At 42.0% G+C, this 20,689-nt stretch overlaps 1 protein-coding gene across 3 annotated transcripts in view; it reads left to right on the top strand.

Annotated features, from left to right (window-relative positions):
• The window catches only part of galnt17 (polypeptide N-acetylgalactosaminyltransferase 17), a 409,761-nt gene extending 389,439 nt beyond the window's left edge, over positions 1 to 20,322 (top strand). For all 3 annotated transcript variants that reach the window (XM_043718609.1, XM_043718607.1, XM_043718608.1), the window contains 2 exons: positions 16,775 to 16,942; positions 19,680 to 20,322. In XM_043718609.1, coding sequence (XP_043574544.1) covers positions 16,775 to 16,942; positions 19,680 to 19,823 — 312 coding nt within the window. In that variant the 3' untranslated portion in view covers positions 19,824 to 20,322. The remainder of the gene's footprint in view (positions 1 to 16,774; positions 16,943 to 19,679) is intronic.
• Positions 20,323 to 20,689: the final 367 nt, after the last annotated feature.

Genomic DNA, 20,689 nt, shown 5'->3' on the forward strand with positions numbered 1-20,689 from the left:
AGATGATTTGAACCACTCAAAATAGCCTGAGTAATGAGTCAATAAGAACAAGCATTGGCTGTAGTATATCATAATAAACAAATCTGGAACAGTATCTGCAGACCATAAACAAAAGACTTGGCAATACAAAAAGGACCATCAGATAATATCACTCATAACTGCAAAAAACAACCTCAAAACAAAGACATTCTCATAATATCTCAATGTATCAGAATGTTATCTGTCCTTTATAGAACCTCATAAGCTCACTTGTTATTGTAAGTGGTTCAACGTTTTTGAGAAAAGGATGTGTACCTGCTTTTAATGGAATTTACCTTTAAGGACTCCATTTCATGTGCACATAATGTTCAACTCTACTGTGTAAAGCAGCTGGTTTGCTGTCATGTCTGCTTCATAACATGTGACATGTTTAACTGTTTTAAATAAACTAACCCATGGAGTTAATCAATCCCTGATGAGCAATTAATTATGAGACCATTATCATTAACATGAGACTCGGCAGAGCTGCCAGCTCTCTCAAAGTATCAAACTAAGTGAAGTGCAGACTCATTGGAAAACCAATGGAAGAGCAAATCCAAAAACAAACCATTGTTCTTGGTTTTCTGCATTCCACCAACTGAGTACACAAGGGCATTATTTCAACCAAGGAACTTTACAGTTGGCACTTACAGCAGTTTAAACTTTCTTTATTATATTTCAGCTTTTACTTCCTTGTGTGTGTATTAATTGAAGGTAATTCTCCCAAACAAGTGATCTGATGCAAAAATGTTGAGTTAGTTGGCATGAGATTATGTCTGACTGCAGGAGGTTTTATTGATACTGGAGTTCATGCCATTTAAAACTTGATGACTCCCTGATACAGACATGGAAAAAAAATGTGTAGCCAAAACACTCTCAGTTTTCAGCAACTGCACTGCAAGTCAATGATACTGTTAGTTTAATGAACTAGTTAACAGCTAAATTGATGTGAGTTTGGAAATCAAATGGCTTTAACAGCTTGCATAGTTTATCTTCAAAATGATAATCTCAATTTTTAATACTTGAGAATTACAAAATGGAAGTGTTCAATACCAGCACTTCATTTACACCACTAATTTCACAGACAGATGGAGCTTTTTACTTACATTTACAAATGGGCTGGAAGTATTGGAAGATTTGTAGTGCTGTCAAAGGGACTGGGGACCCCACCTGCTACATTCACTTTGTTTCATGCAGTCGTGAAAACATTATCTGCATGCAATTTGGGACCTAACAGCTTCCCCATTTAAAACTAAATGCTTTTGTTTCAATCTGCAGTACTTAAATAAATAGAGGCTAAATAGTCATCTTGGTGCAATGTTTGAGATTATTTTGGCTTTGTTTCAGTAATTCAGAGCTTGAAACTATTCTGTGACCCTTGCCAATGTCACTCAGGATTTGCTTGTAATGAGATGCAGTTGGAGCTAATTGCATCCAGCATGCCTTTCATCCCCTTCTTACACAAAGACATCAACTTGTCTTTTTTTCATTCTTTCATGGATATGGATATTACTGGCAAGGCCACTATTTATTGCCTAATTTTAAGTGACTTGCTTAGCCATTTTGGAGGACAGTTAAGAGTTGACCACATTGCTGGAGTCACATGTAGGCCAGGCCAAGTAAGGACAGCAGATTTCCTTCATTAAAGGGCATTAGTGAAAAGGTTGGATTTTTCCAAAATTGATGACAGTTGTCATGGTTACCATCACAGGGATTAGCATTATAGGAAACCAGACTTATTAACTACATTTAAATTCCACCAACTATTGTCATGGAATTTCCACACTGTTCCAAGATCTGGATTTCTGGATTACTTCTCTAGTGGCATTGATACTACACCAGTATCTCCCTGAAAGGAGAAAAGCACATGGGGTTGGACTATAGTGAGGGGAGAGTAGTGAAAGCAAGAAGGTGATGCATAGGATGATGGGGAAATGAGATGCAAGAAAGAGGTTTCCGCATGAGTATACCTAATAGTTTCTCCCTCTCACTGTTCTCACCCTCTGTCATGTTTGGTGCAGTCTTAGAGAGAGCTATCTGTCATCACTCAGGGAAGGACATGCCTGTTCCTTGCTGCTTAGCTGTTGCCAACCTCCAGTTAGATGTTGTCTAGTGCTACTTGTGAGAAAGTATGTGCTAGTAAGCTCTTAATGTGTTCAAATTGTGAGATCTGTGTGCATGTAGGTAAGGTGAAGCTATGAAAGTAAAGTATGAGTTGTGATTGCTGGAAATTATTGATGGCTGAGTGAAGGGGACTAGTGGTGAAATGAGCACTGTGTGAGGTTACTATCTCCATTGTAAAGACTTGAAGAAGAATTCACTGACCTTGGCCACTCACATAAGATCATTCAACTTTCTGAGGTATTCTATCCAGGTTATTGAGGCTGCATTGTTTGTATTGATAGGATGTCTGTCTGTCCCAACTACTTTCTCTGAAGTGCCTTCTATCTCCTTGTGGATGGAAAGAATTTTCTTTCCTGTTCATCCTCTGCATCAATTTCCTTAATGCTGGATCTGAGAACCTTGCAACCTTGCAAACTGTCTGACTATGCTGCATTGTGCATTGTTTTAGTTTTAAATGTCTTCCCAACCATTTCTAGTATTTTCTGCAACCAGTATAGGCTCACTTTATGTGGCACAGACTGCCTCTAAGTAATGCAAAGGAGCTCCACTGAGCTATGCATCCACTCAACAATGCTTTTCGTCAGCAAGGAACAAAGGTTTTAAGCTGATTGCATTAGATGGAACAGACAGAGGTTAATTGTGCACTGTCTTTGCTGCACCAGTTTTTGAGAGCTGTCAGACTCCTCCCCATCTACCTGTTTATATGCCATATGTGAGAAGATAAACATGGACCATCCATCAGCATAGCAATCATTGTTAATTAGTCAATCATGTGTTAACTTTGCCAGTAGCAAAATGAGCAAATGCCCTTGCCCTTCACCTTTTTGATCATGCAGCATTGCCATTTGATGTGAAGGGCACTGCTTGTCACTGGCCACTCTGGTGTTTCCTTTCTTCCTGGTGGTGGAGTATAAATAAAGATTTACACACTTGTTGTTCTTCACTGTGTCTCACACCTGTACATACACAGCATGGGTGCTGGGGAAAATATAAGCACTACCACTGCTATGCAGTCGTGTGGGGGAAATAAAAAGAAAAAAATATATAACCAGGAGATTTAGAATGTCCTGAGTTTAGGGGACTGACTCTGAAAAAGAAAAAGAAAATGAGCAAATGTCCTCTCCTGGGCTGTACTGAGAAAGGCAGTTATCAATCTCAGGTAATGTAACTCACCTCAACCAAGGGGGTCAATTGGGACTCTTAATTGACTTGGATTCCCAAGAGATAGAGAAGGAAGAATTAACTAATGTGTTGCTACCTGAAATAATTAAGTACTAAATAGAAAGAGTTGATGTTTGTTGAGGATCTTGGGAATGCACTTTTGAAAAAGCCAATACTCAATGTGCAAGACATTACTCCCATGGTACATGAGAATTGTGTTACACAATCACCAAAGGATAATTAAACACACTAATCAGTGTTTCTTTTAATTTTCTTACCAGTCATGTGGTCCTCCAAGGCCTGTTATTAGCAGTTACTTCTGAAACTGGTGTCAAAGCCATGTTTTGCATTGCAGATACCGATCGCTGTGTGTAGAACGTTGGAGTAGCCGCATGTATACAGCTTAGAGAGAACGTTGAGGCTGACACCACAAATGACTTACTTAGTTACAGAGTTACACAGCATTTACAGCACAGAAACAGGCCATCCAGCCCAATAGATCTATGCAGGCGTTTACGTACAACATGAGCTCCTCCTACCTGACCTCATCTTCCGAAATAATTGAAATCCTTTAACTGGGTGTACTTAGTGAGACCATGTCTACAGACATGTGCATCTCAACAATATGATGCATTCATCAGTCATGCAGATTTAAAATGCAAAGTTTACTATATTTTAAGGAACAATTAATGGAGTATTCTACAATGGAAAGTATTAAATTAGTAGAGGTGGTACAGAAAAGAGGAGAAGACGTAGTAAATTATTCTTACTGTCCTCCTTTCCTGCCCATAATGGAGAAGAGTTTTTAATTTTTAACCTGTTTGTGAAACCCTATTTAAATTTTTTAGGTTAAAACAATGTAGGATTTATAATGACATTCAGAACTTAGGGGAATAGTTCATAACACATACTCACATGCACATGCATTCAAGGAAGAAGGTAAGAGATGTTGTGAACTCTAAATTACTTAAAATCGGTATTGTTTCATATGAATTTGAGTCCTGTCGATGTCAAGTTATAATTCTTTCAGGTGGCAACTCACACAAGTCATTTTCATCAGAGCTTAAAAACAGATTACTTGTGAAGATGTAGTCTTTGTAAACTGGGAATTGGCTAACCTCTCAGACAGGATACAGATTGATTTTCAGGAATAAGATCCTTGAGAAATTTGAGACCAGGACAGAAATTTAGCTAAACTTGAAGATGCTTACTATTCAGACTGAAAAGCAACAGGCACGGCTGTGTGGGACCAGTTTAGTTTGAGAAACTTGGTCAGCATGAACGAGTTGGTCTGAACGGTGCCATATGACTCAATAACTCTATAAAGATGATTCAAACAAACTAGGTTAAAAATCACACAACACCAGGTTATAATCCAACAGGTTTATTTGGAAGCACTAGCTTTCAGAGCGCTGCTCCTTCATCAAGTGGTTGCGGATACTCCACAATCACCTGATGAAGGAGCAGGGCTCCAAAACCTAGTGCTTCCAAATAAATCTATTGGACTGTAACCTGGTGTTGTGTGATTTTTAACTTTGTACACCTCAGTCCAACACCGGCACCTCCAAATCAAACAAGCCAGCAATTTCTGTTATGTCCCTGGTGTTCTGAGTTGAAACATTCAGCTCAAGAGGTGGACTTTGATGTTCCCTTAGAGAAACCACTTTGTTTTGCAGCCGGTAATTGTGGAGGAATGTGCACAAAATCAAGCGATAATGGGTTTTGATGGTTTCCTTTGTTCAGAACCTGCGGAGGTAGACATCTTGTTGTTGTGTTCATACAGCTGGAATCTTCATACAATGCATGATTATCACATTCCAAGAGGTAATGAGTTTACATTTTTCTTGGACATTGCCAAAAAGATGCAAATTGCTCATTCTCTGTTCAATAAGTCATTTTAAAATCCAGCAAATGTCCATTAAAAATATAAACAAGATAATATAGTTTCACATAATAATAAAAAATAAGATCTCCCGCTGGGCATGAAATTTCTCCAAACATCAGAGAAAGAAATGAACTTTATTTCATTTTTCTAAATATGTTAAAGGGAAAGAGATACACATTCATTCTCTCACTCACTGTCAGTGGCGGCTCGCACACTTATTTGATGCAATCTCGTGCCAGGTTCCCTGATAAGCGATGTTCCTGTGGATTGTGTAGGATTTTATGGAGATCGATGGCTCTATTCTGTTCATTAGGAAACTGAGCTATTGGTCGCAGACCAGACCTTTGGAGGGTCCTATGTTTAATTTAGAGGTGGAACTGTACTGGTGCCTTTGTTCGGATGGTCAAAGCTCAGAAGAGTATAATTTCCTTTTCCTGGGGTTTTGGGGAGTGGTTTGGTTGGAAAGGTGCCTCCTATCAACCCAGTAACTCAGACCTCCAGAAGGCAGAACAGGAACACCTACTCAAGGGACTTAAATGAAACAGGTACCCCAAGAGCACTATTCTCTGATACTTACACAACAAACCTAAAGAAGAAAACACTACATGACCAGACACGACAGTGACCATATCATACATCAAGGACATATCAGAAATGACTACCCAACTACTCATACCCCTGGGAATCTTAGTGGCCCATAAACCAGTAAACACCTTTCACCAGCTCCTCACAAAGGTTAATGACCCGACACCCATATCCAACAGGACAAACGTTACCTACAAGATATCCTGCAAAGACTGTGAAAAGCACTACATAGGACAAACAAGAAGAAAACTGACCATACAAGTGCACAAACATTAACTCACCACTGCCAGACATAGCCAGTACTTGCTCAATTCCAACTACACAGGCAACAAAGGATAAGAATTCAGTTGGGACAATATAACCATCCTAGCACAGGCTAAACAGACACACCCGGAAGCATTCTTGGAAGCCTGGCACTGCAACTGGAACTCAATCAATAAACACATTGAACTGGACCCCGTATACAAACCACGCAGTTACAGAACCAGAATTATCAAAAAAAAGCACATAAATTCCAAGTGGGATAGACCACCAACACTTTATCGAAGACGCACTGATGATGTCACCTAGCAAGACAGAAAAACACACCAGCTTGGCAGACGAATCTACAACCTCATGCCTCCTATCTGTTGGAACACAGCTACCCGCAGGGGGCTGCTGAGATCCCTTGGTACTGCACTATGGCCTTTTAACCATGTGAGACACCTCCCTCAGTATCGCATTGTCAATATGGGAGAAGGTTCTACTTATCCCGACTACTTACTCGGCCAGCGAGGATGTGGGCTTTGTTTCATTCACAACGTTCTGAGTGCTGAGTTAGTTCTCGAGAGAAGGGGTCTGCTAGCCTTAGTCTCTGCCAATTCTGCTCTAAGACTCTGACTGCCCTTTTACTCTTTGTGGTCTGAGGTCAGTCCTTGGAACTACCCCTTTTAAATCCTACTGCACTCTCATGCAGTCACTAAACCTTGTCTAGCCTTCAGTACCTTTGCAGACCCTTGCTGAAGTGGGTCCTCCTAGCCACCCCCTTTTCCTTCCATGGGAGCCAGGCAGAGGCACCTTTCCTTGATGGGACTTGCTATGTTCTGCTCAGTTCCTCTCCTGAGCCTATTGTCTTTGACAGCCTCCAGCTTGGAACTCTTCGGTTTCTATGGCACCTTGAGCACCATTTTGGTGCCCATCTGCTCCGGGCTTTTTTTCTTAAAGTAATTCACAGGATGTGGGAGTCGCTGGCTAGGTCACATTTATTGCCCATCTCTAATTGCCCAGAGGGCAGTTAAGAGTCAACTACATTGCTGTGGGTCTGGAGTCAAATGTAGGCCAGACCAGGTAAGGATGGCAGTTTCCTTCCCTGAGGGACATTAGTGAGCTAGATCGCCTGTTCACCAAGCTTATCGTTAGACTGTTAATTCCAAACTTTTTATTGACTGCAAATTCCACCAGATGCCATGGTACAATTTAAACTCAGGTCCCCAGAACATGTGCTGGATGTTGGAGTAATAGTCTACTGATAATGCCCCTACTTGACTTGATTGCTTGCCTATATCAAGTTGGAAGTCTATTCCCATTTCCTCAGGAGCTCAGCTGAAGATAAATTACCGATGAAAGTGTAATCATTTAAACATGGAATTGGTTGACTTTGGAATGAGACACTGGGATTTTTCGGGAATAATTTGCACCAAGTCGAGCAATAATGGATTTCAACTGTCTCCTTTGTTCAGAACTGGGTTCTTGTATTGGCTTGACAGGAATGTTGATAAAATGTATGGAGTGTAAGTTTGAGGAGGCGATAGGTTTGTTTTTGACCTGGTAATTGCAAATATTTCTGGAAGCAGACAACTTCTTTGGTAGCAGCCACATTAAAGTCCATTTTAAAAAATTAAACAAGACAATTTTGTTTCCAAAACAACAAGCCAATTTAGAATCCCACTGTGTGTAGGTTTACTCTGCATCTTCATACACCTTTATTTCTGCCTTTGGGGAACATTGAGGAAGTGTTGGAAGAATTGTTGAATTGTATCATCAACACTCCTCCCATTGCCAATGAGAAGCTGGAGTTGAACCTAAAGCCAGAGCTGCTAGCACAGAGGTAAGGACCCCACCCACTGAGGGACAAATCCTCCTTAGGTACTGGCAATATCGTGGAGATGCCTGTGTAGGACTGGGGTGGACAAAGTCAGTAGTCATGACACCAGGTTATAAAACATAGAACATAGAACAATACAGCACAGAACAGACCCTTCGAACATTTGTGCCGAACATTTGTCCTAGCTTAAACACCCATCCATGTACCTATCCAATTGCCGCTTAAAGGTCACCAATGATTCTGACTCTGCCACTCCCACAGGCAGCACATTCCATGCCCCCACCACTCTCTGGGTAAAGAACCTACCCCTGACATCCCCCCTATACCTTCCACCCTTCACCTTAAATTTATGTCCCCTTGTAACACTCTGTTGTACCTGGGGAAAAAGTCTCTGACTGTCTACCCCTGATCATCTTATAAACCTCAATCAAGTCTCCCCTCATCCTTCGCTGTTCCAATGAGAAAAGGCCTAGCACTCTCAACCTATCCTCGTACGACCTATTCTCCATTCCAGGCAACATCCTGGTAAATCTCCTCTGCACCCTTTCCAAAGCTTACACATCTTTCCTAAAGTGAGGCGACCAGAACTGCACACAGTACTCCAAATGTGGCCTTACCAAGGTCCTGTACAGCTGCAACATCACCTCACGACTCTTGAATTCAATCCCTCTGCTAATGAACGCTAATACACCATCTTACAAGCTCTATCCACCTGAGTGGCAACTTTCAAAGAGCTATGAACATAGACCCCAGATCCCTCTGCTCCTCTGTTATGGACCCCAAGATCCCTCTGTTATAGAACAACAGGTTTATTTGAAATCACAAGCTTTCAGAGCATTGCTCTTTCATCACTTGATGAAGGGGCTATGTTCAGAATGTTTGTGATTTCAAACAAATCACTTGGACTATAACCTGGTGTCGTATGGCGTCAGACATTGGCAACACCAATAGACAATGAATTAACACAATTCACAATTCTTTCCCATTGCTTTGTCTGCTGTTTTAATACAGACATTTAACTTGCATTGTGTGAACATCCAGACAATATCATTGAAGCAGATGTGATCAATTGCAATTTAGAGTTTTGCATCTAACTGTAAACTAGTAGCAGAGTTGTAGAGCTGTACAGTTTGGAAACATACCCTTCAGTCTAAATCATCAATGCCAACCAGATATCCTAAACTAATCTAATTCCATTTTCCAGCACTTGGCCCATATCCCTCTAAACCCTTCCTATTTATATACCCATCTAGATGCCTCTTAATTGTCGTAATTGTACCAGCCTTCACCACTTCCTCTGGCAGTTCAATCCACACACGCACAACCTTCTGCATGAAAACAGTTGCCCTTTAGGTCCCTTTTAAATCTTGCCCCTCTCACCCTAAACCTATGCCCTTTAGACTTCCTCATCCCAGACAAAGGACCTTGCCTATTTAGCCTATCCATGCCCCTCATGATTTTATAAACCTCGATAAGTTCAGCCCTCAGCCTCCGACGCTCCAGGGAAAACAGCGAAGTTCAAATCCTCTAACCCTGGCAACATCTTGTAAATCTTTTCTGAACCCTTTCAAGTTTCTCAACATCCTTCCTATAGCAGGGAGACCAGAATTGCACATAATATTCCAATAATGGATGAACCAATGTCCTGTACAGCCGCAACATGACCTCCCAACTCCTGTACTCAATACTCTGACCAATAAAGGAAAGCATACCAAATGCCTTCTTCACTATCCTATTCACCAATGATGAAAATGTGTTGCTGGAAAAGTGCAGCAGGTCAGGCAGCATCCAAGGAACAGGAGAATCGACGTTTCGGGCACAAGCCCTTTTTCAGGAATGAGGAAAGTGTGTCCAGCAGGCTAAGATAAAAGGTAGGGAGGAGGGACTTGGGGGAGGGGTGTTGGAAATGCGATAGGTGGAAGGAGGTCAAGGTGAGGGTGATAGGCCGGAGTGGGGTGGGGGCGGAGAGGTCAGGAAGAAGATTGCAGGTTAGGAAGGCGGTGCTAGTTCGAGGGTTGGGAACCGCCTAGGAACCCTCCAACCACAAGGGATGAACTCAGATTTCTCCAGTTTCCTCATTTCCCCTCCCCCCACCTTGTCTCAGTCAAATCCCTCGAACTCAGCACCGCCTTCCTAACCTGCACTCTTCTTCCTGACTTCTCCCCCCCCACCCCACTCCAGCCTATCACCCTCACCTTGACCTCCGTCTACCTATCGCATTTCCAAAGCCCGTCAGTAACTGTGGGGCTGGTTTATATCAAGCAGGGGGAGATTGGTGTCAACGACTGTGGGGCTGGATTATATCAGACAGGGGAGATTGGCGTCACTGACTGTGGAGCTGGTTTATATCAGACAGGGGGAGACTGGTGTCAGTGACTGTGGGCTGGTTTATATCAGACTGGGGGAGATTGGTGTCAGTGTCTGTGGGGCTGGTTTATATCAGACAGGAGGAGATTGGTGTCAGAGGTGGGGGCCAGTGGGGTTCTGTCCTGGTGGCGGTTGGAGGGGCGGGGCTCAAGGGCGGAGGAGCGGGAAGTGGAAGAGATGCGGTGGAGGACATCGTCGACCACGTCTGGGGGGAAATTGCGGTCCTTGAAGAAGGAGGTCATCTGGGTTGTACGGATTTGCCTTTTATCTTAGCCTGCTGGACACACTTTCTGCATTCCTGAAGAAGGGCTTGTGCCCGAAACGTCGATTCTCCTGTTCCTTGGATGCTGCCTGACCTGCTGCGCTTTTCCAGCAACACATTTTCAGCTCTGATCTCCAGCATCTGCAGTCCTCACTTTCTCCTCGAAGATATTCACTAATAATGCCACTTTCAAGGGGCTATGAACCTGCACTCCAAGGTGTCTTTTTTCATCAACACACACCACCTCCCCAACACCCCCAAGGACACACAGTCGCTGGAAAACTTCATAAAATTACTGGATTGGTACCAGTTTATTCCTCAGTCATTTTCTTCTAACACAATTATTCCAAAGGCTGCTTATGGGCCTGGCTACATGGAGGAGAGAGCTGGTCCAGCTATTCAAGATGATCGCATCAGCACAGTAGGCCCATCCACTCCAGGCCAGCTGCATTTTCCTTTCATCTTTTTTCTTCTTATTCTTCTTTCCTTCATCTTCCTGACATTGTGGGGAGGCCAGAGCAGTGTGGGCATTGCCCGGAGTGGGGATCCTGGCTTTGGAGGCCCGATGTCTGGCATATTGGAAATGGCGGTGAGGCGTTGGCTGCAGTGGTAGCACAGCAGGGTCTTCTGGCTGCATTAGGTCTGGAGCAGGGTCCTTGCAGAGACCTTGCATAAGCCCTGATGCGGTGTTTGCGACCCCAGGCAATGAAGATGAATGCAATTTAAGTACTTTCTTTTATTTGGTAGTACCTCAAAATGATGCTGGAATATAGCAACAGAACACTTTTCACTGTTTCTCCCTAGATATATGTGATAATAAATCATTCATTTATTCATTCATTATGATAGAACATCATATGACATTCCTTAACACTAATTTAACTTGTAAGTGATTATACCATCATCGTAAAAGGTACATGTAAATTAATTAATTTTTTTTCAATTCAGGGCAAGCTCAATTAAATCTGATTTATTTGTCCCACACAGAAAATTCTATTAAGAATTTAAAGAAAAAGCGTACACCTACATTGTGTCTTTCACAACGAGATTGCCCGAAATATGACACAGCCAAATGTAATCTTGTAAGAGATCATTCTCTGCAGGTCAGACCAGACCTGGAATAATTCATCCAGTTTTGGCTCCCCCACCTAGTGCAGTGAGTTAGGAAAAGGACCAGAGGAAAGCTATGAGAATGATTCCTGGCTAGAGCTTCACTAGGTTCAAGAAATGTTGGTCTGTCCACATTAAAGTAGCATAGACTTCGAGCTAATCTGATTGAGGTGTATACAATAGGTAGAGGCCTGGATACCTTGATGGATTGTTTCAGTTGTAGAATAACTTTTAACACAGGAGAGAACTTAGCATATAGGATTGAAAAGGGTATAGGGTGGTAAGTTCAGCTCTGGGCAATGGCTGCTTTTCTGTAATGTTGTGGAGGAGCCGGTGTTGGACTGGGGTGAACAGACTTAAAAAATCTGATGAAGGAGCAGTGCTCTGAAAGCTAGTGCTTCCAGATAAACCTGTTGGATTATAACCTGGTGGTGTGTGATTTTTAACTCTGCTTTCCTGTAGCTCAGTTAAAGATGTGTATTCCAGAAGCCATAAAGATGATTTATTTTTAGGGGTCTGCTACTTCTTGCTGCAGCTGATGCTCAAGCAGACAGTCCATTTGGTCGCCTAGACTGCACCTTAATTCTTTGAGAATGATTACTTGAAAATATATATGCCAGAAGGAATATGGGGAAAACTGAATTGTAGTTCTGTAGCATATTCATTCCATTTGTTCTTGTACATGAAGAATACTACAGAGCTGCAAATTGTTGCTATGAAGATGTTCATGGTGGAACATTCTAATGGTTAGATTGATTGGTAGTGGATGCACAGTTAGTAATTCACCACAGCCAGTCTTCCTTTGGTAAAATGGGAGGTCAATCAACGATGCACCCTTCTGCACCAAAGTTAAATTTTACCTTTCTAGCATTCATCAGAATGTCTTGTGTACCTTTAACACTATAAGTCCAGATCAATATATGCTTCTTCAACAGTACTGTCTGATAAATGCACCTCCGTCTTTCACAAATATTTAGCAATTTTATTTAATTATTTATTTAGTCGTGAAAACAAAGTAGAGTGAACTTCTGTAGTATTTGCTTTGGACATCTTGAAAAGATCATCACAATTTGAAAAGTCAATCGTACAGATACTTACTTGTCTCAACAAGATGTGCATTTGTAGTCTCAAGTGTTCCTTATTTACCGGTGCTTCCCAAATTATTTCCCCACTGTAATCCAACTTTGAGGCTTGAAGATTGTCATGACCTCTTGGTGAAACTTGGGAGAACACGTAGGGTGATGGGGGAGTGTCGAGGAAGAGGCCTGAGAGAGTAAGCAGAGATGCAGGCTTGTCAGTTCAGAAGTCCCAGAGCAACCATTACTGCCAGGGAGCATGTGATCTCAAAATTTCAGCTTGTGACCCCACTTGAAGTCTTGCCCAGTGCCCATCCCCTCTACTTTGTGAAGCACTTTGTGAGGTAAAGTCAAGGCTGTATCAGCATGAAGCTTTGGAGAGAGCTTAGCAGAGTGTTAAATGCTCCGTTGCTGCCCTCTAATGCCCAATCACACAAACTACAGAGATTGACTGATAAATGCAAGGAAGTCATTGTGTGTGTATATTCATAAAAGGTTAATTGGATGTTGCATATGCTGTTTTACAGCGAAATGGATTCTTTTGTCTGTCTGTAGCCTGGATTTTTAATCTATAAATTAAAATTAAAATGTGACGGATGAGGACTGAGCAAAATATCCTTGTCAGCAAAAGCTAAAGAAAGAGAAGAGTACACCTTTTGAGATGTTTCAGTGGTAAATTGTCCAGGGGAGGGGTTTGCTACTTAAAATTTGAAATATTTTGTCCTATGGTAACTCACCCTGTTTTCACACAGAAATACTTTTTTGCTGTTTAAGATGTTATTTCTGTTCAGTTCAGCTGGGACAGTGTGTGAATAGCTGACTGTCTGGGAGCTCCCAGAATGAACACTGAAGGATACATGAGGGCAGACTTTGATTCTCAGTCATTTCTGCTACATTTGAAAAAAATGCAGGGCCCTCTGCAATTGATATCTCAATGGTTAGCAACTTTCATCTTCCAGATTAAATTCAGCAGTTCCCAGCAGAACAAAGCAGGAGTCAGAGTATTTTTGAATTTTGCAGCTAGAAGGCAGTGTTTTAAAGGTCCGAAATATCTTAGCCAGATAAAGCAAGTAAGAAGTCTTTAGTTTCAGGGGCATTGTTTAGAAAGGAAGTGAGATATTTTTATGTACACCAAGGAAAAAAATCAGTCCACTGTTTTAGCTGTTCACTTATCTCATAAGTAACAGTTTTTTAAACTTTATATTGGAAGAGCATTTATCAATTCCATTCAGCTTGCATACTGCTCTGTGCCAATCTGAGTTCCATTTGGCTTTATGTCTCAGCTGAAAGGTAGCAGCAACCTGCAGGATCAGAGCAAGCATCTAATGAAACTGGCTGACTGCACCTTGGCAACTTCAGAACTTTGAGTAGTGAGCAAAGCCAAGAGGCAAGAACCCAGGCTGACTGTAGCATTCAGTAATGAAAAGCATTTTATTCGTTGAACAATTTCCAATGGCTCCTTTAAGGATGGCTGATACAACCGTTCAGGACCTGCTGCAACTACATGGAGCTTGTGAGAAGTAAGCTCCATCCATTTGTATCAGAATCTTGTTTTTAGGATCCTACAACCAGAATAGGATCTGTCTATCTGCTTTAATGGGGCTCATTTCAGACAAACAATAACATGGCAGCACTTGGGCCTGGGGAATATAGGCAGCAATTTATTTAAACTCAGTGTTCAATTCCTGTCCATCTGCTTTTCATGTGGAAATGGATAGTGGTGCTCAATCCCATTGGTGTATTTCAGCATGGGTAAGCTAGTTGGGTCAATGATGTTTATCATCTTATAGCATTGTAATCTTATGAACCAGAAGCAAACAGTAGAGATGAAAAGAGAATTTCATTGATCTCAATCCTCTTTTCTTTCCACCCTCCTGTACTTATTGACTGCTTGCTCAGACATTACTGCACAGGCAGAGGACTATCTCCTGTACCTTAGCTGTGGCTAATATTCACACATAAAATCTTGACAGTGAATAGCAGAAAACAATTCAACGCTGGGCTGTCACAGCCGTCCCTGAGTCATATGTTAACCAACATGACCAATTCCAGCAGGGGTCACTGGAAAGCAAGAAGGGAGAGAATAGGCCCTTTCAAAGATCAGCAAGGCGGCCTTTGTATGGAGCCGCAGGAAATGGGGGAGATACTAAGTGAGTATTTTGCATCAGTGTTTACTGTGGAAAAGGACATGGAAGGTATAGAATGTAAGGAAATAGATGGTGACATCTTGAAAAATGTCCATATTACAGAGGAGGAAGTGCTGGATGTTTTGAAACATATAAAAGTGGATAAATCCCCTGGACCTGATCAGGTGTAGCCTAGAAGCCTGTAGGAAGCTAGGGAAGTGATTACTGGGCCCCTTGCTGAGATATTTGTATCAGCGATAGTCACAGGTGAGGTCCGGAAGACTGGAGGTTGGCTAACGTGGTGCTACTGTTTAAGAAGGGTGGTAAGGACAAGTCAGGGAACTATAGACCAGTGAGCGTGATGTCGGTGGTGGGCAAGTTGTTGGAGGGAATCCTGAGGGACAGGATGTACATGTATTTGGAAAGGCAAGGACTGATTAGGGATAGTCAACATGGCTTTGTGCATGGGAAATCATGTTTGAGTTTTTTGAAGAAGTAACAAAGAGGATTGATAAGGGCAGAGCGGTGGACATGATCTATATGGACTTCATTAAGGCGTTCGACAAGGTTCCCCATGGAAGACTGATTAGCAAGGTTAGATCTCATGGAATACCGGGAGAACTAACCATTTGGATACAGAACTGACTCAAAGGTAGAAGACAGAGGGTGGTGGTGGATGGTTGTTTTTCAATCTGGAGATCTGTGATCAGTGGAGTGCCACAAGGAGCAGTGCTGTGTCCACTACGTTTAGTCATTTATCTAAACGATTTGGATGTGAGCACAAAAGGTATAGTTAGTAAGTTTGCAGATGACATCAAAATTGGAGGTGTAGTGGACAGTGAAGAAAGTTACCTCAGATTACAATGGGATCTTGATCAGATGGGCCAATGGGCTGAGAAGTGGCAGATGGTGTTTAATTTAGATAAATGCGAGGTGCTGCATTTTGGGAAAGCAAATCTTAGCAGGACTTATACACTTAATGGTAAGGTCCTAGGGAGTGTTGCTGAACAAAGAGACCTTGGAGTGCAGGTTCATAGCTCCTTGAAAGTGGAGTCGCAGTTAGATAGGATAGTGAAGAAGACTTTTGGTATGCCGTCCTTTATTGGTCAGAGTATTGAATACAGGAGGTAGGAGGTCATGTTACAGCTGTACAGGAGATTGGTTAGGCCACTTTTGGAATAATGCATGCAATTCTGGTCTCCTTCCTACCGGAAGGATGTTGTGAAACTTGAAAGGGTTCAGAAAAGATTTACAAGGATGTTGCCAGGGTTGGAGGATTCGAGCTACAGGGAGAGGTTGAATAGGCTGGGACTGTTTTCCCTTGGAGTGTTGGAGGCTGAGGGGTGACTTTATAGATGTTTATAAAATCATGAATGGCATGGATTGGATAAATCGACAAAGTCTTTTCCCTGGGGTGGGCGAGTCCAGAACTAGAGGGCATAGGTTTAGGGTGAGAGGAGAAAGTTATAAAAGAGACCTAAGGGGCAACCTTTTCACACAGAGGGTGGTATGTGTATGGAAGTGGTGGAGGCTGGTACAATTATAACATTTAAAAGGCATCTGGATGGGTATATGAATAGGAAGGGTTTGGAGGGATATGGACCAGGTGCTGACAGGTGGGACTAGATTGGGTTGGGATATCTGGTCAGCATGGATGGGTTGGACTGAAGGGTCTGTTTCTGTGCTGTACATCTCTATGACTCTAAATAATTAGAACATGACTCTCCTTGTACCAGGAGCAAAAATTGAAGGCAATCACAGTGTTGCTGTCTGCTGGCTCTACTGAGTTCAGTTTACCTGACAAATCTTGCTGTAATTTAGTTCAGCAAACCATAAAATTATCTCATTAAAGCACTGGAGGATTTTGGATATTAGTTATCTATTCAAAATGAAAAGTATGTTGCTAATAAGCTACAACAGTTTTGCAGCTTCCTGTTCCTACTGAAATTCATTGTTGTTATGTGCTTCTTTGTTCAGCTGGTGAGGTATACTACAGATAGATATCTGTACCTTGGGTCTCTGGGATCTACTGTCCTACTGCCAGACACACGTTGCCTAGTGGACAACAAGAAAAGTCGATTTCCTCAGCTGCTTGATTGCGAAAAAGTGAAAAACGTTTACCAGAAGTCCTGGCGTTTTGTACAGGTTAGTGATCCCCGGCATTAGGATTTTCTCCCTCAAATGCTGAAATATTGCCAAAGTATAAATCTCATAATGAGTTTCTTTCAAAAATGGAGCTTTATTACACAGGCTAATGTTGAGACATCCAAATCAGAGGTACCTGCATCTGGACCTGTATCTGAGATGGTGCACCAGAAAATAATGACCTTAGTTCCACAATCATCAGTCCACACCTGGACAGTATACTAGTGATTTTCTGAAATTATGTGCTCTCAGAAAGCAGGACGATGTGGGTAGGGTGTTCAAGAATGTTGACAAGAGTGTGTGTGGGAAAGACATAAGACATAGAACATAGAGCAGTACAGCACAGAACGGGCCCTTCAGCCCACGATGTTGTGCCGACCATTGAGCCTCATGTATGCACCCTCAAATTTCTGTGACCATATGCATGTCCAGCAGTCTCTTAAATATCCCCAATGACCTTGCTTCCACAATGCTGCTGGCAACGCATTGCATGCTCTCACAACTCTCTGTGTAAAGAACCCGCCTCTGACATCCCCTCTATACTTTCCTCCAACCAGCTTAAAACTATGACTCCTCGTGTTAGCCATTTCTGCCCTGGGAAATAGATTTTGGCTATCGACTCTATCTATGCCTCTCATTATCTTGTAAACCTCAGTTAGGTCACCTCTCCTCCTCCTTTTCTCCAATGAAAAAAGTCCGAGCTCAGTCAACCTGTCTTCGTAAGATAAGCCCTCCAGTCCAGGCAGCATCCTGGTAATCCTCCACTGAACCCTCTCCAAAGCATCCACATCTTTCCTATAATAGGGCAACCAGAACTCGACGCAGTATTCCAAGTGCGATCTAACCAAAGTTTTATAGAGCTGCAACAAGATTTCATGACTCTTAAACTCAATCCCCCTGTTAATGAAAGCCAAAACACCATATGCTTTCTTAACAACCCTATCCACTATGGTGGCCATTTTAAGGGATCTATGTACATGCACACCAAGATCCCTCTGTTGCTCCACACTGCCAAGAATGCTATCCTTAATCCTGTACTCAGCTTTCAAATTTGACCTTCCAAAATGCATCACCTCGCATTTATCCAGGTTGAACTCCATCAGCCACCTCTCAGCCCATCTTTGCACCCTGTCAATGTCCCACTGCAGCCTACAACAGCCCTTTATACTGTCAACAACACCTCCAACCTTTGTGTTGTCTGCAAACTTGCTGACCCATCCTTCAATCCCCCTATCCAAGTCATTAATAAAAATTACAAACAGTAGAGGCCCAAGGACAGAGCCCTGTGGAACACCACTCACCACTGACTTCCAGGCAGAATATTTTCCTTCTAATACCACTCGCTGTCTTCTGTTGGCCAGCCAATTCTGTATCCAGACAGCTAAGTTCCCCTGTATCCCATTCCTCCCGAACTTCTGAATGAGCCTACCATGGGGAACCTAATCAAATGCCTTTCTGAAGTCCGAATACACCACATCCACAGCTCGACCCTCATCAACCTTTCTAGTCACATCCTCAAAGAACTCAATAAGGTTTGTGAGACATGACCTGCCCCTCACAAAGCCGTGTTGACTGCATTTAATCAAGCCATGCTCTTCCAGATGGTCATAAATCCTATCCCTCAGAATCCTTTCTAACACCTTGCAGATGACAGACATCTTGCTAAAGTTGCTTCATGAGAGATTCTGCTCAGTGGCCCCACTATTCAAAGCTTTTTAAACATGGGCAAGTTAAGAATAATTCATTTCAGGGACACCCTCTTTAAAGCTCTGTCTTGGATTTTTCATCTCATAAGACAAGTAAAGAAAGCATATTTAGAGTGAGGGAAAATCTTAACAGTTTCTCAAAAACCAGTGAGTACAGTTCCTATGTACTCAGTGTCTCTTTGTTGGAAAATCCTCTCACCCCATGATTCAACCTATTGAACTTTTGCTGAACTGCTTGAATTGCAAGTATATCCTCCCATAGATCTGGTGATCAACATTGCACACAGTGATGTAGGTGTGGTCTCACTAAAGACCTGTGCTATCATTGAAAACCTTCCTTACTCCTGAACTCCAGTCCCTTGCACTGCTCAGTGTGGTTGCCTGCTAACCTTTTGTATTCTTATTACAAGCTAATTCTCTCTGAACTTCAACATTTTATAAAATCCAAATTTTTAAAAAAACTTTTCTAATTATAATACTAAAGAGAAAATCTTCACATATCCGAATATTATAATCAAACTGTCACCTTGTTGCCTACTCACTTAGCCTGCCTATATCTTTTCTCCAGACCCTCTTTATCCTTCTCTCAGCTCAAATTTCCACTTGTGTTGGATCATTACAGAATCACAAAGTTACAGCACTGAAGGAGGCCAGTCAGCTCCCCCATCATGCCTCAACCAGTTTGTTAAATGAGCATCATTACCTAATGTCAATCTCGTACATTTTGCTCATACCTATTACAATATTTCTATGCAAAATAATTATCCAACACCCTCTTGAATCAGCAAATATAAATACATTTCTACGTAAATCTTTGTAGCTGAGGTCTAGGTGCTGATCCTTGTCACCCTAATCACAGGCAGTGACCCGAGGCAGGAATCAATCCCAGGTCCCTGGCACTGTGAGGCATCAGTGCTAACCACTGAGCCTCCGTGCCACTCGCAAATGGGGTCAGTTGAGTAAATGTCATGAATAAAAAGGAATTTATTTCAATTTTCATTATTAAATAAGTTTGTCTTGTGTCTCTTCAGAATGGATCAATCCTTAATCTGGAAACTGGCCGTTGTTTGGAGGTGGAGAATAGCAAAAAAACTGACTTTGGAATGGAGCTGGTTTTACAACAATGTTCAGGACAAAAATGGACAATTAAAAATGTCTTAAAGCAAGCAATCTAGCCATTGACTGGGATGATTCAAAGGAAGCTGGAATTCTTTGTACTGCAATAGCCTAGAAACTTTAAAACACTGTTGTTATAGATTTTGACAAGTTTCAAGTCTCCAACATCATTCGGGTGATTGACACAAATCCAAACTGGATTATGTCTTCAGGCCAGGATTTAAATTTATTTTTATTTTTATTTTGGGATTTAAGAAAACAAATACCATTTTATTGAATGTTCTAATGTTATCAAATGAAAAGAAGTCTGTTGAAAAATATCTGTGCAATAAATTAAAATGTTATCTGTGTTTGAAATTTGTATAGTACACACTGTAAAGTACCTTGGTTAAGGCTAACCATTGATACATGAGGCTAAATGAAATACGCACTGCTATTCTTTTTTGATAATCATGTATCAATATGTTTCATTATATTGTGGTTCTGTCGCTGAGCTGGGAATTTGTGTTGCAGACGTTTCGTCCCCTGTCTAGGTGACATCCTCAGTGCTTGGGAGCCTCCTGTGAAGCGCTTCTGTGATCTTTCCTCCGGCATTTATAGTGGTTTGAATCTGCCGCTTCCGGTTGTCAGTTCCAGCTGTCCGTTGCAGTGGCCGGTATATTGGGTCCAGGTCGATGTGCTTACTGATTGAATATGTGGATGAGTGCCATGCCTCTGGGAATTCCCTGGCTGTTCTCTGTTTGGCTTGTCCTATAATTGTAGTTTTGTCCCAGTCGAACTCATGTTGCTTGTCATCTGCTTGCGTAGCTACTAAGGATAGCTGGTCGTGTCGTTTCGTGGCTAGTTGGTGTTCATGGATGCGGATCGTTAGCTGTCTTCCTGTTTGTCCTATGTAGTCCTATGTAGTGAACTACGAAAGCAACCA

Source organism: Chiloscyllium plagiosum, chromosome 28 (assembly GCF_004010195.1).
Source record: "Chiloscyllium plagiosum isolate BGI_BamShark_2017 chromosome 28, ASM401019v2, whole genome shotgun sequence".
In the NCBI taxonomy this organism is placed as follows: Eukaryota; Metazoa; Chordata; class Chondrichthyes; order Orectolobiformes; family Hemiscylliidae; genus Chiloscyllium; species Chiloscyllium plagiosum.